The 16,543-nt window shown below is 43.2% G+C and overlaps 1 protein-coding gene and 1 long non-coding RNA gene across 10 annotated transcripts in view; one reads left to right on the forward strand and one right to left on the reverse strand.

The window, feature by feature from the left end:
• Positions 1-14,721, reverse strand: part of LOC132342617 (uncharacterized) — a 33,041-nt gene extending 18,320 nt beyond the window's left edge. The window contains exon 1 of the long non-coding RNA XR_009491074.1: positions 14,478-14,721. This is a non-coding gene — a long non-coding RNA (uncharacterized lncRNA). The remainder of the gene's footprint in view (positions 1-14,477) is intronic.
• Positions 7,948-16,543, forward strand: part of CIT (citron rho-interacting serine/threonine kinase) — a 175,299-nt gene continuing 166,703 nt past the window's right edge. For 8 of the 9 annotated variants that reach the window (XM_024977733.2, XM_024977735.2, XM_024977736.2 and 5 more), the window contains exons 1-2: positions 7,948-8,007; positions 11,155-11,257. In XM_024977733.2, the coding sequence (XP_024833501.1) occupies positions 11,162-11,257 (96 nt within the window). In that variant the 5' untranslated portion in view covers positions 7,948-8,007; positions 11,155-11,161. The remainder of the gene's footprint in view (positions 8,008-11,154; positions 11,258-16,543) is intronic. The other variant, XM_024977734.2, reaches the window with a different exon arrangement.

Consider the following 16,543-nt stretch of genomic DNA (forward strand, 5'->3'; position numbering starts at 1 on the left):
TAATAATAAAGTCTTAGTGAAATATTGGGAGTTGCTCCTGCAACTACCTGTCATGACCACTAGATGGCGCTACTGCTCTGGTGCGGCAAATAGAGAGTAAGCAATGGTGCCTTAGCTACTTTAGAGATGAGGAAGCCACGGGTGGAAGTAGGTAGTAGTCTTCAAAGTGAAAGTGAAAGTTGTTCAGTCGTGTCCGACCATATTGTCCATGGAATTCTCTAGGCCAGAATACTGGAGTAGGTAGCCTTTCCCTTCTCCTGGGAATCTTCCCAACCTAGGGATTGAACCCAGGTCTCCCACATTGTAGGCAGATACTTCAGCAGTTGAGCTACAAGGGAAGCCCAGTAGTCTCCAAGGCAAGAGCCTAAAGGTTATTAGAAATGAAATATAGGATTCATTAGACAGTGTGGAATGAATGTGATCTGGAGAGATGCCTGCATTTCATATGAAAATCTTCTATTGCTAAACAAAGAAAGTAAAAAAAAAAAAAAAAGTAAATCACTTCATGCCCACTTGGAGTGGTTGTTATTATTATTTTAAAATATTTTTGTGGACATGCTTTTATTTCTCCTTAGTAAACACATATCAGATGGTATTGCTCATTCCTGAGGCAGGTTTATATTCCCCATCTCCTTTTATTTTGGCTGCACCACGAGACTTACGGGATTTTTGTTCCCCAACCAGGGATTAAACCTGGGCTCTTGTCAGCGGGAGCACAAAGTCCTAACCACTGTACTACCTGGGAATTCCCTAGGAGTGGTTTTTATTTACAAAAAAAAGCGCAGAGAGTAACAAGTGTTGAAGACATGCAGAAACTGGAGCCCTGATGCCTTGTAAGTGGAAATGCAAAATGGTGAAACTCCTGTGGAAAACAGTTTGTCACTTTTTCAAATAGTATAGAATTACTGTATGATCCAGCAATTCCACTCCTAGGTATATACTCAGAAGAACTGAAAGCAGAGACTCAAAGAGATATGTGTACACCAGTGTTCATAGCAGTGTTATTCATAATAGCCAAAAACTGGGAAATAATTCAAGTGTCCATCAACAGATGAATGGATGAACAAAATGTGGTATATCCATACAATGGAATATTATTCAGCCATAAAGACCAATGAAGTACTGACACATACTATGACATGTGTGAGCCTTGAAGACAATATGCTAAGTGAAATAAACCAGACACAAAAGGATATATAATGCATGATTTCACTTATTTGAGGTATCTAGAGCAGGCAAACTCATAATGACAGAAAGAATAGAAGTTATAAGGAAGCTCAGAGGAGGAGGGAGTGGGGAGCTACTATGTAATGGGTACAGAGTCTCAGTTCTGCAAGAAGAAAAGAGCTCTGGAGATGGACAGTGGTAATGTTTGCATAACAATATAAATGTGCTTAATGCTACCAAATTGTAAATTTTAAAATGGTTAAGATGGTAACTTTTATGTTATGTATACTTAACCACAAGTGAAAATAAGTGAAAAATAAAAGAGCTATACAAGGCTGGATAGTATCTTCCCCACATGAAGAACTGAAAGGATTTATAGTGCCGTATCCCCAGGTGTTTTAATAGAAGTTGAGAAATAAAGAGAACAGTATCATTCGGCCTTTTCAGATTGACTTCTTTCACTTAGCCGTATGCGTTGAAGTTTCCTCCATGCCTTGATAGCTCATTTATTTTTAGTGCCAAATAATATTCCATTGCCTGGAATGTACCATAGTTTATATCCATCTGTCTACTGAAGGACATTTTGGTTACTTCCAAGTTTCGGCTGTTATGATTGAAGCAGCTATAAACATTTGTGTGCAGGTTTTTGTATGCACAATAGTGTTCAGCATCTTTGGGTCAATACTGAGGAGTGTGACTGCTGGATTATATGGTAAGAGAATGTTTATTTTTGTAAGAAACTGCCCAACTGTCTTTCCAAAGTGGCTGTCCCATTTTGCATTGCCACCAGCAACAAAGCAGAGTTCCTCTTGCTCTACATTGTCGCCAGCATTTGCTTTTGTCTTCTGGATTTTGACCATTTGAATAGGTATGTAGTGATGTGTGTGTGTTAGTCGCTCAGTTGTGTCCGACTCCTTGCTACCCCATGGACTGTAGTGATATCTCGTTTTAATTCACATTTCCCTAATGACATATAACGGGGAGCATCTTTTCCTGTATTTATTTGCCATTTGTGTGTCTTCTTTGAGGAGGTGTTTATTAAGATCTTTGGCCCATTTTAAAATCCAATTTCTTATTTTCCTATTGTTAAGTTTTAAGAGTTCTTTGTATATTTTGAATAGCAGTCTTTTATTGGATATATCTTTTCTCTCCCAGTCTGTAGTTTCTATTTTAATTCTCTTAAACAGTGTAGGGATTTGATGTCATTTTTTTTTTTCTAGTTGTCCTTGGAAAGGAGTTGTTGTGAGTCAGGTGCCTAAATTTCTTGTATTATAAATGGATTGGAAGTTATAAACACTCCTGAAATCAGTGGGCTGAAGGATTAGAGGTATGTTTTACAGTTTATGACATTTTTGAAGCAACACAATTAACTGATAAGCCCCAGTGTTATAGAAAAAATGTCTAGGATTAAATGGCAGAAAGGCTAATTGTTGTTTAATTGAATTTTGAAAATTCATTCTTCCTTGTTAGACACTGTGTCTAAGGTCAAAGAAGGCAAAAAAAAAAAAAAACCCACCCACAAAAACATAGATGGGAACTCATACAAACTTGCAGAAAACATTTGGAAAATGAAGGTGTCAGAATGAAGTTCTAACAATCAGTTAAAAATGTCAAAACATTTAAAATGTATTTTGATTTGTTTGGGAGCTCTGTTGGAGTCCAGTGATTAAGACTGACTTCCAATGCAAGGGGTGTGGGTTGATCTCTGGTAGAAGAACTAAGATCCCACATGCCATAAGGTAAAAAAAAAAAAAAATAAAAAAATAAAAATAAAAAGTTGGACTTCCCTGGTGGCACAGTGCAGGGGAAAATGCGAGTTCAATCCTGCTCCTGCACTGCGCGGGTTTGATCCCTGGTCTGGGAAAATCCCACATGCCTTGGAGCAACTAAGCCAATGCACCACAACTGCTGAGACTGTGTGCCCCACCTATGAAGCCTGCATGCCTTAAGGCCTGTGCTCTGCAACGAGCAGCCACCACAGTGAGAGGCCCACGCACCGCAAAGAAGGGCAGCCGCACTTGGTGCAACTGGAGAAAGCCCCAAAATAAATAAGTAAAATAATTTCAAAGATGTATTCATTGGAAATTTTCGTGTCAAACATCTCAATTCAGGGCAATTTTGCCCTCCAGAGGACATTTGGCAAAGTCTGGAGACATTTTTGATTGTAACCTCTGGGAGTGTATGCTAGTAGACAGGGTAAAAGTCAGGATACTGTTAAGTAGTCTAAATACCTGGTTTGGTGGACTAGCTATTCTTTTTCCTAACATTCAGTAACATGTATAATTTAAAAAACAAGTGACATTCGTATATGACCTGGAAGCGTCTTTCATATCAGTGGTGGGGAAAACAGGTCATACCTGGGATATGGCTTGCTCTGAGAAAGCACTCAGCTAATGCTGCTTTCTAGAAACATGACTTAGTAGTTACCACTGCCAAAATAGCTTGAGGAACTCTTGCCAAAGGGACCAGAATAACTTTGTCTCTTCATACCTAGAATGGGGTTAGCTTCTCAGATACTTTTTCTGTCCCTCAAGGGGATGGTGTGTACAAAGACTCTTGAGAGTCCCTTGGACTGCAAGGAGATCCAACCAGTCCATTCTGAAGGAGTTCAGCCCTGGGATTTCTTTGGAAGGAATGATGCTAAAGCTGAAACTCCAGTACTTTGGCCACCTCATGCAAAGAGTTGACTCATTGGAAAAGACTCTGATGCTGGGAGGGATTGGGGGCAAGAGGAGAAGGGGATGACAGAGGATGAGATGGCTGGATGGCATCACTGACTCGATGGACGTGAGTTTGAGTGAACTCCGGGAGTTGGTGATGGACAGGGAGGCCTGGTGTGCTGCGATTCATGGGGTCGCAAAGAGTCGGACACGACTGAGCGACTGAGCGACTGAACTGAACTGAACTGACAGTTGCTTTACAATGTTGTATAAGTTTTTGCTGTACAGCAAAGTGAAATCAGTTATACATATACATGTATCCCCTCTTTTTTGGATTTCCTTCCCATTTAGGTCACCATAGAGCTTTGAGTAGAGTTCCATTTGCTATTTAGAGTAGGTTCTCATTAGTTATCTATTTTATACATAGTATCAATAGTATATATGTATGTCGATGCCAATCTCCCAATTTTTCCCACCCACCCCACCAGCCCCCTTGGTATCCATACTTTTGTTCTGTATTCCTGTGTCTCTATTTCTGCTTTACAAATAGGATACAATTCTTAATGTTCCACTAAGTCTAGTTTGAGTCTTACGGTCATTCCTCTTATCTCTTTAAGGTGCCTTGGAGTATCTCTGCTTATCGTCCAGTTGAATGCTCTGAGGGCAACCACATTTCTTTTGTCTCCATGTTTTGGGTATTTGCTGTGATATACCACCTGCCCTCCCCTCTCTTATTGCCACAGTCTTCTGGCATCTCCACTGTTACAGGAACTTATCACAGAGTTTCACAATCGTTTGCCCATAGCTCTATCTCCCCACTGTAACTGACTTTTCAAAAACTGACAAGGAGGGTATCTGTTTCCTTTTGGTATCCCTGGTGCTTGGCACAATAAATGCTTTTTAAAAGATAAAACAAACGAAAGATTGAATGTAAGAACATCATAATGTCCTTCATTATGACTCTGTTATAATGATGTTCTTCCAGAATCTCCATCACAGTATTCCTCAGGGATTCACATTCTGCACAGAACTAGTAACTGTTTCATTTTATGCAAGAACAAAGAGAAGGCGCCAGCTTTCAGTCTAGTTTTACTGATGGTTAATTCTGTTTGGCAGTATTATCCTTTTAGTACTGGCGCACCATTCTTGGTCCTTCCTAATTCTCTTTCCTCATATTGCTTCCTGTGCAGTTACTTACTACTTTTGAAAGAAAACTGGTGGAGTTCCTGTGGTTTTTGCTTTATGTTTCTTTATTCTTCTTATTTATCGTGTATTCTTTTTTCGGTTTCACACAGGTTTTCCTAAGACCAGCAATTGTTCTAATAGGATATTAGTAGGCAGGATTCAGGGCAATATAAAATCATGCTGTTAACACTGTATTCTAATTTAGGATAAACAAGTCCCATGATTCGGGTAAAGCCTATTTCTGACACTTGAAAACTAATAGATTTGCCTGGATTAGAAAAACCAGCAACATTAGAAAAACCAGAAGCATTGACTAGATCCACATTCACATCTTTCTGAGATTCTATCAAGTCAAAAGTGGCTAAGACCCACTTTGCATTTTTCCTCAACTTACCATCCCCGAACTTTTGCTAACGTTCTTACATCATTAGAAGTCTTTCTTTTTCTTTCTCTCCCTCCCTCCTCCCCTCCTGCTTTCCTTTTTAAATGTGGCCAAGCCACTCAACTCTCAGGATCTTAGTTCCCCCAGCACAGATTGAACCCAGGCCCTTGGCAGTGAAAGAGTGGAGTCATAACCACTGGACTACTGGGAAGTCCCTAGAAGTAATTCTTATTTTCATACATTTTTCTGGACTGGGTCAGCCCTTGCAACATGACAAAAGCAGAGGATGGGAAAATTTCTAACATCTTCTGAGAGGCAGGTTTCATATAGAGAAATGGATTAGGAGTCAGATAGTCCAGGACTTCCAAACCTAGCTTCATCACCTAGAGAAAATCAACTCCAGATTATTCATGGAGTATCTTTCAGACTCAGTTTCCCCATCTATAACATGTGGATTATAATTCCTCCCTCTCAGTATTAGGTTATAGTAAAGATTAAATCGGAGAAGGCAATGGCACCCCACTCCAGTACCTCTTGCTTGGAAAATCCCATGGACGGAGGAGCCTGTTAGGCTGCAATCCATGGGGTCGCTAAGAGTTGGACACGACTGAGCGACTTCACTTTCACTTTTCACTTTCATGCATTGGAGAAGGAAATGGCAGCCCACTCCAGTGTTCTTGCCTGGAGAATTCCAGGGATGGGGGAGCCTGGTGGGCTGCCGTCTATGGGGTCGCACAGAGTCGGAAACGACTGAAGTGACTTAGCAAAGATTAAATGAGATGTACTTGATAAAGACAAAAAGAGAGAAGGGGCTTGATAAATTGTAGCTGTCATTATTGTCCCAGGGATGAATAGCAAATTATGTTTCTGGGGAAAAAAGTGTATTAAGCAAGTTTGTACTTTGTTTTGTACTGATGTGCGCATGAGTGTGTGGGCCTGCATATGAAAACACATTTCTAGTTCTAGTAGTGTAGGGATTATAAAAGTACCGAAAGGACTGCCTCCCTTTCAAATTTTAAAAATATATGTAAATAGAACACGTGTGTGTGTTTAGTCGCTCAGTTGTGTCTAACGCTTTGCGATCCATGAACTGTAACCTACCAGGCTCTTCTGTCCATGGGATTCTACAGGCAAGAATTCTGGAGTGGGTTGCCATTCTCTTCTCCAAAATAGAACATATAATATACACACAACTTACTAATTATAAAACAATAATCTATTTTATTACTATAGTCAGGCTAAGAATTAGATCATAGTAGCATCCTAACTGGGGCTTCCCAGGTGGCACTAAAGAACCTGCCTGCCAGTGCAGGAGACGTAAGAGACGCAGGTTCAATTCGTGGGTGGGGACGATCCCCTGGAGGAGGGCATGGCAACCCACTCCAGTAATCTTGCCTGGAAAATCCTATGGGCAGAGGAGCCTAGCGGGTTGCAGCCTATAGGGTCACACAGAGTCAGACACGACTGAAGCGACTTAGCAGGCAGCATCCTGACTCCCTGAAAGGACACCATCCCCTTGATAACTACTAACCTGAGATCTGCTTTACTTTCTGATTTTATCACCTGTAGGTACATCCTTCACTAAATATTTTATTTTGTTTTGCTTTTGAAATTTATATTAATGAAAACATACTTTAATAACCTATAAGGGAAAAGAAACTGAAAAAGAATATAGTATAGCTGAATAACTTTGCAGTATACCTGAAACACAACATTGTAAATGAACTGTATACTTCAATAAGAAAAAGAAAACATACTTTATTCTATTGTTATGCTTTCTTCACTCAGGATTGTTTTGAAACGCATTATGTCGTTGTGTTCAGCTGTAGTTCTTTTTTATTGCTGTATGAAAACACTGCAATATAAAAAATTATCTTTCTGTTGCTGATGGATATTTGGGTTGCTTCCAGTTTTTTTTTTTTTTTTTTTCCATGATGCTGTATGGTACTATCTGTACATTCTTGTACATGTCTCCTGGTGATGTTGAGACCTTTTCATGTATTTGTTGGCCTTTTGGATTTCGACTGTTTAGGTCTCTTGTCTTTGCTTTAAAATGTTCTATGAGACAGTTTCAATACCATCGGCTTTTTGTTGCAGTCGACAACCAGTCATTGAGGCGGGTGGAATCTCAAACTCAAAGCCTCAGTTGTAGCCTGTTAGCAGAGAACCAGCTGGTTTATTTAACAAAGTAACAAGTACTTTTACCTTAGCCAGGATTGATGAACAAGATCACCAATCAGAGGGGCTGGGCTGCCTTCCTCCTTGCAGGTGGCCATGAGAGCAAGGGCCACTGCCCCAGCATTCTCCTCAGATATCCCAGACATAAACAGACGCGTCCTCAAACCTTGTATCCTTCTGCTTAACCGCCAATTTCAAACTTCCAAGACCTGCCCTGCCGGCGGAAGAAACAATTTCATTGGCCCTCTCTTTCACTTCCCTGGTCCCTTTAAGGACTTGGGCAGGACCTGGTTGAGATAGAACTGTCCATCATACGAGCGGGAACATTGATTGGTCCAGACGTGGCTGGCCTCACCCACGCCGTTCCCAGTGTTCAAACGCTGACGCGGGAGGTACTGGGCAGGGCGGTGCGCAGACGGCGAGGTACGCTGAGCGGTGAGTCTGGTCTCCCCAAGCCCAGTTCTCCCTCTCCCCACTTTGCAGACCAAGGGAAGGGCCTCCTCCACCACACCAACCCCGGCTTTGCCTCTCGCAGCAGGGAGGGCGGCGGTCCCGCCCTGAGGGTTGCGGGGGGTCGGGAAGGTCTTCCCAGGCTGGCGGTGCAAGGGCATATCCCCCGTCTGAGCCGCAGTGTTGGCTGGGGAGTGCTGAGGCTAGAGGAATTTCCTTTCTCCAGCTGGGTGGGGTCCTGTGTTTCTTCTGCCCTGCCTCCTGTCGGCATTGCTAGTCGGGGCCGGCAGCGCCTTAGAATCTGTGTGACCTTAACTTACTTTGTTGTCTTCATACTCTTCGCCCCAGCCCGCCACCGCCTACTTTCTGCCTCTTTCACTCTGTTCCAGCCCTACGTGGTTTCCCAGCTACTGTTAGAGAAGCCCAGGTCTTGCCTCAGAACCTTAGCTCTGGCTGTTCCCTCTGACCCCAGGATACTTTTCTTTACCCAAATATCAACAAGGCTTGCTGCTACTCCCTTCAGATTTTGGCTCAAATGTTACCTGTTCAGTGAAGTGGTGTTGGAGAAGACTCTTGAGAGTCCCTTGGACTGCAAGGAGATGAAACTACTCAATCCTCAAATCAATCCTGAACATTCATTGGAAGGACTGAAGCTGAAGCTCCAATACTTTGGCCACCTCATGCGAAGAACTGACTCCTTAGAAAAGATCTTGATGCCGGGAAAGATTGAAGGCAGGAGGAGAAGGGGACGACAGAGGATGATATGGTTAGATGGCATCACCAACTCGATGGACGTGAATTTGAACAAGCTCCCTGAGTTGGTGATGGACAGGGAAGCCTGGTGGGCTGCAGTCCATGGGGTCGCACAGAGTGGGACACGACTAAACTGAACAGTGAAGTTACTCTGACTACACTGTTATACACACACTGCTGCTGCTGCTGCTAAGTCGCTTCAGTCGTGTCCGACTCTGTGCGACCCCATAGACGGCAGCCCACCAGGCTCCCCCGTCCCTGGGATTCTCCAGGCAAGAATACTGGAGTGGGTTGCCATTTCCTTTTCCACTGCATGAAAGAGAAAAGTGAAAGTGACGTCGCTCAGTTGTGTCCGACTCTTAGCGACCCCATGGACTGCAGCCTACCAGGCTCCTCTGCCCATTGGATTTTCCTGGCAAGAGTACTGGAGTAGGGTGCCATTGCCTTCTCTGTATACACACACCACCATGCCCCAATTCCTCCATTTGTTTTTTTTTTTTTCCTCCATTTATTATTTTTTTTGAACCCCATAGCTTCCAACATACCTGTATTATGTAATTTACTTATTTTCAATCATTTGTTCAATAACTGTTTATTAGCATTTATGTCCCAGGCTATGTATGTCCCCATTATATTAGAATAAAAGTCCCTGCCCTGGTGGAGCTTATATTCTAAGGGGGGTTGTTGTTGTTCAGTGATTAAGTCATGTCTGACTCTTTGTGACCGCATGGACTGCAGCTTGCCAAGCTTCCCTGTCCTTCATTTTCTCCCATAGTTTGCTCAAACTCATGTCCATTGAGTCAGTGATGCCATCCAACCATCTCATCCTCTGTTGCCCCTTCTGCTCCTGCCCTCAGTTTTTCCCAGCATCAGGGTCTTTTCCAGTGAGTCAGCTCTTTGCATCAGGTGGCCAAAGTAATGGCGCTTCAGCATCAGTCCTTCAAATGAATATTTAGGGTTTATTTTTTTTAGGATTGACTGGTTTGATTTCCTTGCTGTCCAAAGCACTAAGAGTCTTCTCCATCACCACAATTTAAATGCATCAATTCTTGGGTGCTCAGCCTTCTTTATGGTCCAGCTCTCACATCCGTACATGACTATTGGAAAAACCGTGAAGTGAAGTCGCTAAGTCGTGTCCGACTCTTTGTGACCCCATGGACTGTAGCCGACCAGACTCCTCTGTCCATGGGATTTTCCAGGCAAGAGTACTGGAGTGGGTTTCCTTCTCCAGGGGATCTTCCTGACCCAGGGATCGAACCTGGGTCTCCTGCATTGTAGGCAGATGCTTTACCGTCTGATCCACCAGGGAAGTCATTGGAAAAACCATAGCTTTGACTATACGGTTCTTTGTTGGCAAAGTGATCTCTCTCCTTTTTAATATGCTGTCTAGATTTGTCATATAGCTTTTCTTCCTAGGAGCAGTTCAGTTCAGTCTCTCAGTCATGTCTGATTCTTTGTGACCCCATCCATGAATTGCAGCACGCCAGGCCTCCCTGTCCATCACCACCTCCCGGAGTTTACTCAAACTCATGTCCATCAAGTCGGTGATGCCATCCAACCATCTCATCCTCTGTCGTCCTCTTCTTCTCCCGCCTTCAATCTTTCCCAGCATCAGGGTCTTTTCCAGTGAGTCAGTTCTTCGCATCAATTGGCCAAAGTATTAAGAGTTTCAGCTTTAGCATCATTCCTTCCAAAGAAATCCCAGGACTGATCTCCTTCAGAATGGACTGGTTGGATCTCCTTGCAGTCCAAGGGACTCTCAAGAGTCTTCTCCAACACCACAGTTCAAAAGCATCAATTCTTCGGCGCTCAGCCTTCTTCACAGTCCAACTCTCACATCCATACGTGACCACTGGAAAAACCATAGCCTTGACTAGATGGACCTTTGTTGGCAAAGTAATGTCTCTGCTTTTGAATATGCTGTCTGGGTTGGTTATAACTTTCCTTCCAAGGAGTAAGCGTCTTTTAATTTCATGGCTGTAATCACCATCTGCAGTAATTTTGGAGCCCAGAAAAATAAAGTCAGCCACTGTCTCCACTGTTTCCCCATCTATTTGCCATGAAGTGATGGGACCAGATGCCATGATCCTAGGAGCAAACATCTTTTAGTTTCATCGCTGCAGTCACTGTCTGCAGTTATAAAACAAATTTTAAGTGAGTGAGTATGTCAGGTCAGTGTTGCAGTGTTATTCCTGTTACATTGAATAAAAGTCTGATTTTTAATCTGTGTCACCAGACTGAGCTTCCCAAGACCCAGTGGTGGCTGATTTTTCACCTCCCTACCCCTGATATCTTGAGGGAAAGCTCAGGATCTCTCAAACCCTTCCCGCTCAAATCAGCAGAATACACTAACCTCCTCCTGTCTACTTTCATCACCAGTGGGGAGATGTTGAAGTTCAAGTATGGAGCACGGAATCTACTGGACGCTGGTACTGTTGAATCCATTGCCAGCCGGGCCTCCAGGCTGAATCTTTTCTTCCAGGTAACAGACTGGCTTGTCAACTTCGCTCACCTGTATGTGGTTCCTTGGAACCTCTTTGTGACTCAGAAGTTACAGGAATTTGTTAGAGGACTGAGGCGAATCTAGGAGAAATCTCCTCTGGTCTTTTATATATGCTGAAAGTTGTGGAAAGAGGAGCCATTGTGCCAGGAATGGGTGGCTGAACTTGCCCTGGAAGGGGGACCTTTTTGAGGATTTCACACATGTTACACTTTTGCACTAAAGTTTGCCCTTTTATTAAAGAAGGAAAAGTAAATGAACAAAGACGCTCTTTTGACTGGAATTTCTATGGGTGTAATCCTATAGAAATACAGAAATCTTTTTCATTCAAGGGATGTTTATGTTTTAAAAAAGTTTTGGTAAATACCAAACCTGTACAACCCACATTCCTCTCAAGATATAGACCATTTCCATCACCCCCAAAAGGATTAAAACTTAATGTTTGAGATTTTTTTCCCAAGTAGATTTCTAATTCTTTTGTTTGTTGTAGAAATCCTTGTTTAATAAGTCAGAGAGAAAATACAGATAGTGGTGAAGGTTTAGGTTTGAATCTTGGCCTCAGAATGTGTTAGCTGTGTTACCTTGGGTGAATCAGTTGCCTTCTCTAGATCCATTTTCCATTCTTTGTATTATAATAGAAGTTATAGCACCTAATTTACAAAGTTATGAGGATTAAATGAGATAATTCATGTACTTAGTTCTTGCCCATCTTTTGGTAAGTCCTTTATAAAATGATAGCAATTATTAATGATGAGTGTAGAAATAGTATTAGCTACAGTGATAATAAATTTATGTTCACTTAGCAGTAACTACTAAATAAGGCATTTTGGTAGGATTATCTGTATAATGATAAACCTAAGGTGATTTACAATGTTATATTAGTTTCACTACTAATATGTTCTTGAGGACATTTTCCCAAAGATATTGGTATTGGGGAATGTTCAAACAGATCAGAATGTGGACAGAGTGAAAGCTTCGGTTGTTCTGTGGGTCACCATTTAAGTCATGAGGTATTTTTCTCTTATGAATGGTCTATTTTTAACCTCACCTGACTGGAGCGCTACCACTTTTTAACCCATTAATTGTTTTACTCCCAAACTTCCAACTTATGACAAAATTCTTATAATGTGCAGATATGGAGAGGGACATAGACTTGCTCAGAATCACGCAGCTTTTAAATGACAAAGCCATACCCCATTTTTGGTGTGGGTGTGTTACTGCTGGGCAACATTGCCAGTGTATATCAGAGTTTAGTAAGTGTATCTTGTATTTAAATGTCATTATACCAGCAAAGATTGTGTGTAAATCCCCAATTCATCCTTTTTTTAAAACAAGTTCCACCCTGAGCCCTGAAAAGCTGTTATTTGCAAGCATAGCATAACCCTAGCACTTGCTTTAATATAAGCAGAATAAGGATACTGTTTTTGCCCCCCATCCAGCTGAAACCCCACTCCTTCTCGGGTGGGACTTGGACCTAGCCAAAACTCAGATTGGGACTTGAATCCATCATTCCTGAGTTAGGAGGGGACTTGAACGCACTGTTGTTGTTTTAGATTTAATTCAGCTGCACTGGGTCTTCTATTGCAGTGTGGGGGTCAAAGTCATTGTCTTTTAATTGAAACTGCTCACCTTATGTCAGAACTTTCTGAAGCTCAGGTTCTTTTCAGCATGAAAATTGCAAAGAGTGGGTTTATTAGCAGAGGATGCTTGTGAGAGATACAAATAGTCTGGCAGGGGAGCACAGCACTGAGAACAAAGAGGGCTATATTTTTATAGTCAAAGAAAAAGTGGGGAGTGGAGTAGACCACCTTCCTTATTTTGGGGTAGAGTTCAAGGCTTAGGTCTTTAGTTCTCCTTTGACCCTGTGTGGTTAAAGAGGACTGTCAGGGCGCTATTTAAATCATATGTATGTTAACAGAAGAAAGGTCATTTAATATATACTAAAATATGGTAATTCATCTCAGGTTTTGATATTATGACCCCTTTCACCTAGTTTCTTTCCCTTTTCCCCTCTCTTCCTGTCTTGACCACCTGCAGAAATGCTGTTCTTCAAGGATCATTAACTCCCTGACTTCATGTAACAAGATTCAGACCTGATATCTATTGTCTTGTGTTTAAACTATTGGCACCTGTGGCTTGAGTGTGCCTGGCAAATGGATGCATCTGGTCTTCCTTCAGGGTAGTGTAGATTGTTACTGAGGTCAAAGTGTCAGTCGCTCCTTTGGGTCCAACTCTTTGTGACTCATGGACTGTATGAAGCCTGCCAGGTTCCTCTGTCCATAGAATTCCCCTGGCAAGAATACTGGAGTGAGTAGCCATTCCCTTCTCCAGGGGGAGCTTCTCAACCCAGGGACTGAACCCGGGTCTCCCGCATTGCAGGCAGATTCTTTACCATCTGAGCCATCAGGGGAGATTGTTGCTAGGTTACTGGGTTCTTTTCTAGAGTGATCATTAGCTTATAACAGTCTCCCAAATGCCCTTAAAATTCCCTCTTGTCTTTAATCCCCTCGTGGGATTTCTAAACTAACTGATTATCCCACTTTATCCCTATCCCAGTGTCCTTTTAATGAGGTTTGGTTAGAGAGTAGTGGTTTTGTTTTCCATGTAGATAGGGTCTCAGTTTCTACTTGACAGTAAGTACCTCCCCAAGAGTTCCAGGTCAGTGGTTGGCAGGCTTTTAGATTTTTGAGCCAGCAAAATTTTACAAATTTGCTAGGCTGACTGAGGTTTGCCAACTTTGTATTTTGCTAAGTAAGGGATGTAAAAAAACACAAAAAAGAAAACGCTATTATCTTCTGGTCCTTTTATTTCATAAAGAGAGGATATTTTAAAAAAACACTAAGAGGGGAAGGATGTTGTTTCAGAATAAAGGACCATTTTACAATTTGAATACACTTAGCTTTATAAAAGAGTCATCATGCAGTGTTCACTTTTTCTTACTTTATGACAGACGTGAAAACTTTGTTAAGACTCAGTACTGTATTTGGGAACTGCTACTTAGTCTAAACTCATCAGAGGAGAGAAAAACTGGGAAATCTTATTTTCCCAGGAAGTGGCAGAACTCTACAGTGACAGATAGTGTGGTCTGACTCAGTGCTTCACAAACCTGGCTGAGGTCTGACTGTTTTGGGAGGAGGTGTTACTGAAATATATTCTTAGCTACAGACTGGTAAATTCTAATTCAGTAGGTTGGGGATGGTACCTGAGAATCTGGTTTTTGGTTTTTAGTTAAGTTCTCCAGGTGACTCAAAAGTAGTCGTGTTACTGAGCCCAAGCTTGTTCTGCTTGCCACAGGGCAGGCCAATAAATCAGGATATGAGTTGTTGGAACAAGGAATAACTATTTTAATTGGAAAGCTAGCAGATGGAGAAGATGGCAGACTGGCATCTCAGAAAACCATCTTCCCTCAGTCGGAGTTCTGGCCCCGTTTATATACAAGAGGGGGAGAGGCCCACTGTGGCACTGACCAATGGCTGAGCAGGACTACCGAAAGTGGCTGATTGACAGTTGCTCACTAACGGTTGCTTGCTTGGGGGAGGGGCCCACTGTGGCACTGACCAATGGCTGAGCAGGACCACCGAAAGTGGCTGGTTAACAGTTGCTCACTAACGGTTGCCTGCTTGGGGAAGGGCCCACTGTAGCACCGACCAGTGGCTGAGCAGGACCACCGAAAGTGGCTAGTTGACAGTTGCTCAGTAACGGTTGTTTGCTTGGGGAGGGGCCCACTGTGGCACTGACCAATGGTCAGCAGGACCACTACTGGGCGCTTGCTTGGGGGCAGGTCCACTGTGGTGCTGAGTAGGGCCCCTATAGCTTGTGCCTGCCTCTCAGCTATTGCACCCAGAGTAGGAAGGTGCCACACAACACAAGAAAGCGGCAGGGTCTGAGGAAGCCTGGGCTGCTCTAGTATCGTCCTCCGGCTCTCAGTAGAGCCTGGTTATCTGAGGCGGCAGACTCTGTGGCCTCAGCTGGCTTCACTGGTCAGTTTGTGACTGATGAGGTGGCTCAGGAGCAGGCATCCTGGGAGCGGAGCTCCCGTCTGCCACTTGGGCAGTGGGTTAGTGGTGGGCGTGGACCGACCTGGTGGGCTAGGTTCAGCCGCGTGCAGAGGTGTAGTGGGGTGACCCCTGCTTTAATGGTGTGTGCTGGCCAGTGCCAGGGAGCGGGCAGGAAAGGGCTCATCACGCTTCTGGTTCTGGCTGAGGAGGCTGCTATTGGGCTGTTACAGTCAGTTTGTTTCTGTCATCCAGGGCTGTGTAACAAAGCGCTCACAAAGTTTAAAGCAGCCATGATTTACTTTTTCTTACCATTCTGTTGGTTGCCTGCATGCAACTAGGGGATTCTTCTGCTGGGGTCACTCATGGGTTGTGTTGAGTTGAGAGCTTGGCTGGGACTGAAACATCTGGGTGCCAACTGCGGACTGGGGTGCCTCAGTTCGTCCAGTGACCTCTTCTCCAAAGTCTTTTGTTACTCACTCAGTCTAACCTGGGGCTTGTAATTTTTCTGTGAATAGTACATTGGCCCTAAGGTCTCCGCTGCAACTACTGAACTCTGCTATTCTATTTATAGCACAGAAACTCAGACAGTAAAGAATCTGCCTGCAATGCAGGAGACCTGAGTTCAATCCCTGGGTTTGGAAGATCCCCTGGAGAAGCAAATGGCAACCCATTCCAGTATTCTTGCCTGGAGAATTCCATGGACAGACAGAGGAGCCTGGCAGGCTACAGTCCATAGGGTCGCAAAGAGCTGCATGAGACTGAACAACTAACACACACACACACAGCCATAGATGATGTGTAAATTAATAGGCATGGCTGTGTTCCAATAAAGCTTTATTTATAAAAACAGACAGTGGGTGAGATTTGACTGTCACGTGGTCTAGCCCAAGCTTCTTGGCAGCTGGCTTCCCCCAAAAAACAAAAGTAGAAGCTGCCAGACTTCTTAAGGGCTGCATCTTGAACTGGCACTGGGTCACTTGTGTTATGTTCTGTTGTTTCACATGAGTCATGGCGACAGCAGATTCATGGGAAGAGGAAATAGACTCTGACGCTTGATGGATGCAGTGGCAAGTGCTTTTAGAGTTAGAATTGTTGGTGGCCAGCTTTGCAGAGAGAACTGCATATAGTCCATGGCACATGGGATTCATTCCTCTAGACCAGGGGTGTGAACTCATGTCTTGGGTGGCCAGACAGTGAGTGTAAAGGAGTCAGATGGGCCAGATGGAAGAGCTGTGAGTCGAGTCTGCAGTGAAGTGCCGAACACATCCAC

Source organism: Bos taurus, chromosome 17 (genome assembly GCF_002263795.3).
Source record: "Bos taurus isolate L1 Dominette 01449 registration number 42190680 breed Hereford chromosome 17, ARS-UCD2.0, whole genome shotgun sequence".
In the NCBI taxonomy this organism is placed as follows: domain Eukaryota; kingdom Metazoa; phylum Chordata; class Mammalia; order Artiodactyla; family Bovidae; genus Bos; species Bos taurus.